Here is a 12,030-nt window from a genome sequence, read left to right as displayed (position 1 = left end):
TGAGCCGTGATTTGTCATCATGATTGAACAGAATGAATCACAAAATCACAGGATGCTGGACAAAAGCTGTTTGTGCTTATATTAGAAAAGTAGGACAACATTTGGGCCCCTAAGGCCTCAAGGGCTTTCTCTGAATGTTTTCTGTCCCAAGCTCTCAGATGTTTTTATCATTTTCAAACTCGGCCAGTTTTTTCGTCCCATCTGTTGATTCTGTTTTTGCGCATTGGCACATGTCCACCACAAAAAATCAGTGAAAAAGAAAAATGCAGCAAATCTAAAAATGGAAAAACTGGCAGTCAACATTATATTTAAGCAAGAAAAAGAGATAAGTAAGGGATAATGGCCAAAGTGTGGACTATCAGAAATAAACGCACGTCGTGGAAACGTGAATCGTCCAACGCGAAATACGTTCATTTCTAATAATGCACACTTCGAAGGCCATTATCCTGCTTATATCATGGTCACTTACATAAGAAAAATATATTCAATCAGTTTTTATTGTGACGATTTGTTACATGGTGCGCAATGATACCGTAACAAAGCGCTGAGCCAGCACTGACCTCGAATGCAGCGGCAAAGGAAAGCAGTATATATGCTGGTCGACATGATAGGTTAAATAAAGCATCAGTTCAGAGAGAAAGTTCACTTCTTACAGCTTGTTTATGTCCAGATGATGTAGATAAAGTTTGTTTTAAAGAAGCCAGCACAGTGAGAACATTTCAGCTATGTGACTGGAAGTTCTTTCTTAGGTGTGTATTATCACTGTGGATTATCACTTTTTAATTCACACCCTGCAGCCAATCAGAATCCAGTATTCATCCAGACCAGAGTTATAAAAAAGGTAAATGCTGATTTAAAAATATATATATATGTATATATTTTGATAGGATGAGGACACCTTAAATTAAAATCCAGAAAACATAAGGACGCTGGAACATCTGACTAAAGGTGGAAGTCTTCTGCAGATTTATTAGGCTGCATTAGCCAGTAAATTTCAACCTTGCTCAGTATCATTTGTTTCAGTGACAGTAATATATAAATGCCTCTTGGGTATAAAACACATAAACAAAGATAGCTGGAATAAAATGTTATGAAGGAAGGATGCCACAGTCTGCCATGAGCCTGCCACTGCTCTCCACAGTTCTCTGATATATTTATAATAATAATTAACAATAATGATAATAATAATATATCAAAGTTAAGGTACCGTATCAGGAAAAAGCAACACCGCAAAAGAAAAATGAGAATTAAAAAAAAGATAAGGTAATAACATCATAATTTTTTTGCTTTTCCTAAAGACCCACTCCAATGAAAACCCTTTTTTTGTTTTGTTTTTAAATGTTCTTGTGTGAGGTCCCCTCCTCCCCCCCTCCCGGGCTGCCTGGGTCCGTATGCTGGGGGGGCTCCTGGCCTGGGGGGCTCTCCTCCCCTCTCCTGGTCTGGCTGGGTAGGATCTGGTTCCCCTTATGAACACACGGTTCACGTCGGCAGCATGCCGTATCTCCACCCCCACGTGCACACTACCACACTGCTCCCTGTCTGCTTCATCCCTCCTCCTTACCTACAGTGTATTGATGGACAGACATTTTTCGCTCATCTTAGTGTCAGATTTTCACCTTTGATGTAATATTTGTCTTTCCAGCAGATCTGGTATAATTGTTACAGCTTAAAATAATAACTTATTCAAATCAGTGCTTGTATCCCCCACCTTTTCACCTTTCTTCCTTTTACTCTCTTCCACCCCCCCCACCCCCCCCCCCCCCCCACACACACACATTCTTCCCCTCTCCCTCCCCACACACACTGAATGTAACAAATAAATAAAATTAAAAAAATATGACAAAAAGGGGTTTATACAAATCTACACTCTAGTTTCTTGAAGCTATATAACCTCTTTTTGTGATAGTAAAACCTGTCCAACACAAAAAGCCTTCAGCTCTAATCTGTTGCTCAGCTGTTGGACAGAACAAGTTAAAAAAAAGAAAAAAATGTTCTTGTGGCATTTTTCTCATGATGGAGGACATATTTAAAGAAAATTAAGCTTAAAATTGGATTTCTGAGAATTCCCAATCCCATCGGCTGTTTACAATGACGTAGGAAGAAAACGTACCTCCTAATAGTTTTCATTCAAAATTTCAATGTGAATGTTTTAAACATTTTTTGGTTTAAGACAAACATAATTGTTTTAACACATAATCGTTCCGATACATAATCTCTTGGAATAAATCCTTGGAACATTGTTAATAGTTTAAAGAACCTGTTAGAGTTACGTAATTATCATTTGCTTACACGCTATAATCACCATAATATGATTGTCTCAGCTCTAACTTTTAATAAGAAAAAAATGACCTAAAAAGTTCTGATTATACAAGATTATTGCCTTGTTTTTGTGGACATTTTTGTGATTGTTTTGACATTGTCCTTGCTTTGTTTTTGGATTTATACATTTGTCTCTACATGTTTGATCTTTTATTACAAAACATAAAATTTGTTTGATCTTCATTTTTTGTGATTTCTGTAGTTAAAAATGACTACATTTATGACTTTGTTTGAACATTTTAGGTTAATTGTGGAATTATTGTGTAATATAATGAACAATAAACAATAAAAAGAAGCTGGCGTTGTACTAAAAAGATGGATAGACAAAAAAAGTTTTAAAAATAAATTAACAGAGCAAATTGTGAAATAGAAAAAAATCTCAAAAGGCCTAGAGTTACTTTTTTGTTTTGTTTTAATTTTGACTTTTTCCCTCTTTTTTTACAGTCATAACATATTTACTTTAGTAAACTAGTGTGTTTAACCCTTGTGCTATCTTAGACTACCCCACCCTTACATTGGCATGTTCTCCCTACCATGACAAAGGTGGATAAAGGTGGAAAGATTTCATGTAATCCATGGACACCAGTTAGGTTCACAAATCATTGAAGAAAAAATGTTCAACACACTGTCTACTGGGTCTAGATGACCCAACTCCCAATGTTAAAGTGCCTAGGATAGCACAAGGGTTAAACATATAAAATGCCAGTCTTTTCCGCAAACAAAAGCTATCACAGAGGAAGATGGTTCACACTTACGTTGCCATGTTACTTGCATGTCCTAGATTGATGCTTCATGTGGTGCGTGTGCACACAGAGCTGACCGTGTGCATACAGGCTGGTGTATTTGCAGGTAAATTGCATCCAACAGACAACTTTGACAAACAGAGGTGTTTAGTCAGCTCAATCCCAAAAACAAATTACTCTCTAGATTACAACACACACACATTCACACAATGTCCCTAAATTATCCCCCCATATCTCCCGATGACATGAATTTTAATGTCCTTATAACACCTCAACACAAAAGTAAACACAGTTCTAAATCACATGTGCATGCATGCAGACAGGCGTTGCATAACAGACACCTGGGACTTTCTTTCGCCTCGCTCAGCTTGTGCATGAAAGCAGCTGATATTCTACCAGGAAGTCAGGAATCACCCGGCAGCCACATCCTTGGAGAAATGAAGCAATTTAAAAGCTCCATGCACCAAATGTAATATTCATGATTTCAATTCCAGAAGCAAGGAAGCGGTCATAACTGAGGGGACGTGATTCCCATTCAAACAGGGGAGGGGGTAACGTGAGTAAAAAGGCATAACCTGCAGGACAGAAGAGTCCACCTCTGGGTCCCCATTTAAACCCTTTTAATTCCTGTCATGGTTGTTTCAAGGTACAAACATGCAAAAACTCAGCATGGCAACATTTCAGTCACTCTCTAGACACAAAAAAGTAATAAAGTAAAACGCTCTGCCTTTCTCACTAATAAAGTTTTAAAGTCTCTATAGTAATTGGCACATTTAAAGCTGCATAAACGGAGAGAAATACTCTGCAGTTACGTCACCAGAAGAAAGTTGGCAGCAAAAGTCCCACTCCGATCATCTTGTGATCAGTTTTAAAAGCAGTCCCAGTGGTCTTTTAATTATGATTATGCCATTTTTTAGCCAAAATTAAAAAAAAAAAAATTCTACAGGGATGGGCGATGTATCAGCGCCAGTTATTTACATAATTTGAGTTTATTGGCCCAATATGAAAAAAATCACCAACATATATGCCATGGACTTTTTTTTTCTTTTTTAACTATAACTGTTTACTACAGCTGGAGAAGTTTTAATCATAACTGTCTTTAAATATATCCTCAATCATTAGAAAAATGCCACAAAAGCATTATAAAAACACCAAAAACAACATTTTTTATTGAAGCAGGACTATAAGCACACGCCAGTCTGGATGTTAACAATAGTTCAAATAAATGTTAATTTAAAATAATAACTGAAGTGGTATTGCATAAATCTTGAAGTCAGATTTCCTTGAGCAGATATCTATATTGGATGCTGAATCAGTCTTTTTTAATTAGATAGGAAAGCAACAATTCAAACTATTTTAAATTTTACTTTGTTTAGGAAGCTATTCCTCTGTGTTTTAGTCCCACAAATGTATACATGCCATCAACATGGTGGTTTAACCCCCCCTAAGCTTGACTCTTTTTTTCTGTTTAAAGTGATGTTAAATTAAGTGGAGTCCTGCATTTGATGGAATGTAACAAAGTAGCAACATACGGCGTGAAGGGGTTCAATACAGAATGCAATGCTGTTTTACGAGCATGACATCACCTGACAAAGACAGATTACTAAATAGCTGACTCAAAATGGCTGATGTACACCTCATGTTTTCAGTCTTCAACATGGAATTAAGATAAAATCTTCAGAATATTTAAGATGCCAACAACCATTAATTTACATAAAGCCTAAAACGTACATATCTGCATCTTTTTTAGCAAAAATGTGCAATCATTGTAACACACTAAAACTGCCAGCTGAGCTAAAATTGTGGAAAAATATGGATGGAAATTACAGACGGAGGGCAATATTGTTTCAATTGTTTCTCTGAGATGAGGATTATACACACGGATGCAGCTTTCACTGATGTTAAAGAATTGGTGGAATCTGTGGCGGTAAAGCTCCAGGCTTACTCATGTGACAGCATCAGAACAATGAGACACTGCAGCATCCATGCACTGAGATGTGTGTGTGCTAAACTACACGTGTGTGCAGACTGGTATCCTAAAGAAAACAGCTGCTTGCAGAAATTCACAAAAGAGATGACATATGTTGGTGCAGGGATGAAAACGAGGACATGGTAGATGCAGGGATGGTCAGGACCAATGTGGGGGGCATGTTGTGTTTTTGGGAAAATCACTTAAAACTGCATGATAATGGAAGGATTTCCTCCTGTGTAACAGAACGGTGCCCATTAGACGGTGGAGTGCCTCCTCCTTTCCTATTGTCATCCTCCCGGCCAAGCTTTCACTCATTTTTTGGCAGCTCTAATACATGTACAAAGAAAAGGACCGAGGGCTCAAATCTAGTCTGTGAATGGGTTAAGTGGTGGAGAACCGGCTGGTTAGAGGATGGGTTTGAATACTGATTCAGACTGCAGAGGTGGCTCTAGTAGCATAAGCTGCTGATCACAGGAAGGAAGGAGACGGAGGAGGGTGGTGATGAAAAAGGTGTGAGGGGAGGAGGACGTTTGAGGCATAGTAATTCTGGAAAAAATAGACGGAATGCAAGAAAGAGAACAACAAAAAAAGGACAAGCAGGAACACAAGTGGAGAAAGGTTGTTTTCAAGTAAGGAGAAGTCAAAACTGGTGGGGGGGGGGTGAACATGGAAGTGATGGAAGTTGGAAAAGAGGGATGCAGAAGACGGAAAAAGAAAGAAGGAAGTAGACAAGAAAGGGTGGATGAAAGATGCCTTTAGAAAAGGCCGATCAAGAATCCTCCTCGGATTGCGAAAGCAATTGCGACACTTCAACATTCCATCCGAGACACAAAAAAGTAACTCTTCAAAGACTCGACTCTGTCTCGCATTGTTAAAATAAAAGCCACAAATGACTAGTGTGTGATGGGGAAGAGCTAGCATTTAATTTTTCATTTAAAGATTTTCAAAAGGGTTTTTGGTTTCCTGTTATTAAAATAAAATCACAGTTAAAAGATGGAAAAATGATGATTAAGCGGGAAATCATTGATGTCTAAATATTGAGGGATTACTTCATTCCTTCAAAAGAATAACATCCCAGAAAATTAACGAACCCCTTTCCAAAAAATTAGAATGTCATAGAAAAGTGTATTCATTTCCATAATATAATATAGATTTAGGCCCAGCTGTTTGATCGATTTCTGGAGTTTGTAAACTCTGCTTTCTTCAATCTCTGCAACCAAATGTTTTAAAGGGCTTCAGGGTTCCTTCTGCTGAGGATCTGGATGGAGACTCAGATTTCATTTTCCAGCTGGACTTGACCCCTGCTCTGTCATGGTTTGAGTTTGTTTTGTCTTGGTTTTTGCTTTTGTTCTTGTTCTGTCATGTTTGAGTTTTGTTTCCTGTGTTATTTTGAAAGGTTTCCTGTCTTGTCATGTTTTTGAGTTTTACTTCCTGGTCCCTATCTGTCCTGATCATGTTCACCTGTGTCTTGTCTGCCCTGTCTGTATTTAAGTCTCGTCTCTCCCTTCCTCTTGTGCTGGTCCATTAACGTCTCTAACGTCTTTTCCCTGACTCTTTCATGTCATGTTCCATGTCCCTCGCCACGCCACAGTAAGTTTGTTTCGTTTTGTCATCCTGCTCGGCAGCGCCTTTTGTTAATGAATCCTCTATTCCTGAACCCGTTGGCCTCCCATCTCTGCGTCTGGGTCCTACCTGCTCTCGAGCCCCCCTCACCTTGACATGCTCTTCCTTTTGAGGTACTGAAGATGGACATATCATTTAAAAATAGTTTATTTTAATAGATTTGATGTGATTATAATCTGTCTTTATCATTTTGCTAAAACTGAGATGTAGACCGGTTTTTCCACTGTATTCAAATTTTTTGAAGTTGATGTTTTTGTGAGTTTTATGAGCTGGAACCCTGATTTGTGTTAAAATAAATACTTGAAAGCAATAAACAAGGGTCCTAAAGCTATATTCTATGAAAGTTTATATTTCAGAATAGAATTAGGAAAATAAATTTTAATGCTATTTAATATTTTTGGAAAGGGTCCATATTTATGTTTTTCTGTGTCAAATACACATTTAAATTGAATAAAATTAGATAGGAATTATAAATGTATATCCATAGATAAGATTCTATTCCACTATCTTAACCAAGTGAAGGCATATCTTTAGCAGGAAGTACACACTTGCCTTATTAGAAAGTTAGCAATATGTCCCAGTTGGCCTCGCATTAATAGAACTGAATCACTTTTGTCCTGCTGGACCATCTTGTCAGAGTAGAATCAATGATCTAAGCAGAAACTCCAAAGCTTCCTCACGTCTTCTGTGAGTCACGTATCCCTGCTTTTACATTAGGAACAAAGTATGCTCGTGTGAGCACTCTCCGTCTCTACGTCTGGTTGTTCATCATTCTGCCGAACTCTCAGAATGAATGTTTGGCAAGTCTAAGAAGCAAATCCCCCTCTGATGTCTGTGTTGTGGCTGTCATGCCAATGCGGGTTCGTGTGTGTTTGTCCCTTTGACAATCAGTTTCAAAGCTGTTCCTTTCACTCCCATGCAAATGTACACTATCCCTGACCCACACTCCTTAGGAATTAGGACCTAATGGAATGATAAATCAATCTGGATTAGCAGAAACAATGCAACTGAGTGGAGCAGATGGGCTCAGTTCACTGCCTTGTGTGTTGCGTTTGTGGCTCTGGTTGAGGCGGTTCATATGACCTTGATGGAGGCAAAGAACATCCAGCATCATGTACAGTGGAGGATAGTAGAAACTGTGGAGCGTCTTTTTCTTTTTTTTTTCCTTTTGTTCTAACAGCACTTTTAAAGGGTCCTTTTTTTTTCATTAATCAAATATGCTGTACAGAGGTTTCTCTAAAAAAACCCAGAGGCTTGAGAGGAAATGATTTTTTTTTAGAAAAATAAGAAGGTCATGGCCAAAAACACAATGCAGGGACAACAAACAGGAGAAGAAAATGTGATGTAGCATTCGGTTGAGGGTCGGTTTAGTGTGGGCAAGGAGATAAATGAATAAATGACTGCAGTTCTACAAGAAAAGGGGGAAAATCCGATCAGTGAAAAGAAATCAAAAAATGTCATAAAACTGTAAGGAATGCAGTCTGTTTTGTTTTTTGTTTTTTTTTTGTTTTTTTGTTTTTTACAAAGACAAACAGATTTTAACTACTAGAAATGGCACATTTATGGTCTGTAAACATAAATTTTACTATTTACCGGTCTGTCTGAGACAGAGTTCCAAGTTAGCAGATCTGTTTTGAACAAAACTACCCCACAGAACCCTATCTGAACAGCAAATTCTCACAGCAATACCAATATTTTACCAAGAAAAATTTAGTTGTTTAAAATATTTATATATAAATAAAGTGAAAGGGAGCAGCTATGCGTTCAAAGCAAGTGATGTTTAGGAGCAAACACAGTTTACAAAACCACAATTCTAGTGGCCCAGATTTAGATGAGCAGGAAAGACGATTTCTGAAAATACTCACAAGGACTAAAACAGATCGTCTCAATTTGAATTGATTTCAAGAACGGCAAGTACTTAATACTAGGCTGAATTAGTATACAAATAAAAAAATAAAAAATAAATGTTGGCTGCACATTTATTTGTTCATGTGGCTTAAAGGGTGTGTGACAATCCTAGAATGAAATGCACCAAAATTATAACAATTTTACATGAAGCAAACGGAAAATGGTGCTTGTACTGCAGATTTGTCCTCTGTAGAGGACATTTTTAAACCTGAATACCTCCCAACAACTGCATACTACTGAACTCCTTTTGGTAACTACATAGGACAGCCCATGATTATTTTTATGATCTCAAATGTGAAGGGAGGGGCTCTGGGAATTGTAGTTATTGAAGGATTTATAAAAAATGACTGGATGTTTGTTTTTTTTTCTCTCTGGTGGTCAGGAGGATGGATGTAAGTTAACTGTTTTAAATAGTTGTCTTTTCACTTTAAAAATAATTTATTTCTCCTCAAGTTAACCATTTTCAAAAACTTCATCTTCAAATTTTGTTTAAAAAAACAACTTTTAAAACAAATAAAAAGTGGGTGCATCAAGAATTGGATTTTTTTTTCTTTTTTGCAACAACCTAAAAATAAATAAACTTGTGTTAATGTAATCTTCAAAAGTAAAAACACAAACTTGCCAATCCATTGTGGTTTACTCAAAGACAACACATTTGGATGTGTCTTCCTGCTCCCTGATGGTCAAAGTGGATCATATGTGAAGCCAAACACATTTGCTAGATAATTGGGAGCAGAACAGACGGTGCACTGCAGGAACACACCTTATTTGGGTCATAAAACGATAGATTTTGTTATTTAAAAATTTGACTTAATACTACACAAAAATGCCAATTCTTACTTCACCATTGGAGGAAATGTGCATTAATTCATTAATTAAATCATTTTTTGTTTCTTTTTTTTTTCTTTTTGAGAATATGTGAGGAGTCTTTAGAGAGTGAAACCCAAACGGGAGTAAGGAGACTTACTCCGCTTTCCTGGCCAAACCCACGGAGCGGCAGAGCGTGGTGGGAGTCTGTGGAACCAGGGACTTGCAGCAGGCGCTCCTCTTGTCCTCCTCGGCAGCGTCAGGGCCGCCTTTGCTCACTTTGGGGGACTGCGGCGCGGTGGGGACTAGCTGCAGCTGCGCGGGGGCAGCCGGGTGGTGCTGATGCTGTGCCGCTGGGGTGGTGATCTGCTGCTGCTGCTGTTGCTGCTGAGGAGGAGGAGGAGGAGGATGCTGCTGCTGCTGCGCCTGCTGGCTGTTGTGAGCCGCCGCGGCTTTGTTGCTGCTCCCCGGGAGCTGATGGAGGAGGGCCGGCGCCTGGGGACTGGCGCTGCGTTGAGTCGGGTGGTGGTGATGGTGGTGGTGGTGGTGCTGGGAGGACTGCTGAACGTAAAGGTGGGGGTCCCGCAACTGTCGGTTCTCTCCGATCAGGTCCTCCACCTTCCGCTCGAGTTCGTCGATGCGCTGGCGCTGCGTCTGGATCAGGCTTTGCTGGTTCTGGACGATGGTGGTGAGCTCCTTCAGGTACAGAACGGCTTTCATTGGATTATCCAGCAGGCTCTCCATTACTTCGTGTAGCTCTGGCCGTGTGCCCGGATATGTCAGCTTCCTCTTCAGCTGTTTGAGGCGCTGTGATGTGTCGACGGGGCCTCGGAACGGTGTGTATCGGAGATGCTGTGGCGGTGGTCTGACGCCTCTACGCTCCCGTGATGCGTGGAGTCTCCCCTCCTCTCTCGGTGTGTTTAATGAGGATGCCAGAAATGGTGCTGATGATGCAAGGGGGGGCATCAGCAGCGTGGAGGCGGCGCCCTAGTGGAACTGTGATGTCAGCACGCAAAAAATACATTGACTTATCTTTTTTTATATATATATATTTGTTTTCTTTATTCTTTTTCCCATAAAACATTAAAAGCCTTATTTTAATAAATAAGCAAATTCAAAATATGTTTTACCATTAAGTGATCCTTTTTTCAAAACAAAAATGTTTTTACGAAACCAAAAAAAAAAAAATCTTAAAATGTAATTTAAAAAAAATCAAAATACAACTGTTATTGTTTGTCAGATTATGTAAAATATTTTTGTCAAACTCCTTAAGTTTGGTTTTACAATGATTCAAAACTGAAAGCTGTTTACTTTAACCTTCACTAAGGCATTCATATAGCTTCCACCAATGTATTCCTAAAGCTACAACAGTATTATAGCTTAAAAAAGTCAGAAATACCTTCAAAGAAGTTAATACTGATGTTACCATAGATACGCAGATGACACTGGGATTTATATTACAATGACACCAGGAGACTAAAACCACATTAAGGCAGTCTCAAAAATAACCTATCATCTTAAAGATATTTCAGGGGTTAAAGATCCTTTCCAGGACCTGGATAAACTAGTTCATGCTTTCATCTTTAGTCGACTTGACCACTGTAACAGTGTTTTTACAGGACTAAAAAAATAATATCAGGAGGCTGCAGCTTATTCATTGCTGCATTTGATTAGCTTGTATTTTAAAATTTACATCCACACTGTTTAGCTATGCTTGATTTAAATTAATTTCTTCTTACATTTCTTTTAAATGTTAATTTTAATGGTTTTTAATGTTTGCTTTTTACATGAAATACACTTTACAAATAAACTTGTATGAATAAACAGATTTTGTCATTTTTAGCCTACAGTGTCCTGGATGACCGGAAGACTTGGATGGGAAAACCTATTTGAATTGAATTGAACTTTATTCATCTCACAGAGGAGAAATTCACCTGACATGGCAGACCAAAAGAAAAAAAACAAGTGACAATACAAATCACAGATTACCAAATATGGCAAACAAGCAAATAAGTAAATAAATAAATAAATGGGTATTTTTTGATAAAACAAAGGAGTTTAGCAGTCTGATGGCAGTGGGATTAAATGACCCATAATAACGCTTGTTCCTAAAATGGAGTTGTCTGACTCTGTTTCTGCAGGAACTTCTCAGTGGCTGTTGCACATTTTGGATCTGCATGAGTTTGGTCAACATCCTTCTCCACAGAGTCTAGCGAGGAGCCCAGGACAGAGTTGTTCCTCCTGACCCTCTTATTCGATCTCTTCTTGTTCCTGTCGATGCCGCTGGCTCTCCAGCAGGCAACAGAAGAGCAGAGGCTACTGCAGAGTCATGAGAAGTTTTTAGCAGAGGTCTGCACACTCCGATGAGCATCCGAAGATGAAGGTGACTTTGACCCGTCTTAACCCTTGTGCTATCTTAGATGACCCCACCCTTACATTGACATGGTCTCCCTACCAAGACAAAGGTGGATAAAGGTGGAAAGATTCCATGTAATCCATGGACACCAGTTAGGTTCACAAATTATTGTAGAAAAAAGGTTCAGCGCAGTGGGTCTAGATGACCCATCTCCCAATGTTAAAGTGCCTAGGATAGCACAAGGGTTACACAGGTCATCAGTGTTGTGGGACTGGTCTAGCTTTTTGTTGAGGTGAAGATAC

The 12,030-nt window shown here is 38.8% G+C and overlaps 1 protein-coding gene across 2 annotated transcripts in view; it reads right to left on the bottom strand.

The window, feature by feature from the left end:
- iqsec3a (IQ motif and Sec7 domain ArfGEF 3a) overlaps window positions 1-10,353 on the bottom strand; it is a 98,864-nt gene extending 88,511 nt beyond the window's left edge. For both annotated transcript variants that reach the window (XM_023952352.2, XM_023952353.2), the window contains exon 1: window positions 9,533-10,353. In XM_023952352.2, coding sequence (XP_023808120.1) covers window positions 9,533-10,338 — 806 coding nt within the window. In that variant the 5' untranslated portion in view covers window positions 10,339-10,353. The remainder of the gene's footprint in view (window positions 1-9,532) is intronic.
- Window positions 10,354-12,030: the final 1,677 nt, after the last annotated feature.

Source organism: Oryzias latipes, chromosome 23 (assembly GCF_053564925.1).
Source record: "Oryzias latipes strain Hd-rR chromosome 23, Olatipes_Hd-rR_3.1".
NCBI classification, from domain to species: Eukaryota; Metazoa; Chordata; class Actinopteri; order Beloniformes; family Adrianichthyidae; genus Oryzias; species Oryzias latipes.
Note: the sequence above shows the minus strand (reverse complement) of the source record. Positions and strands in the feature narration are given on the sequence as shown.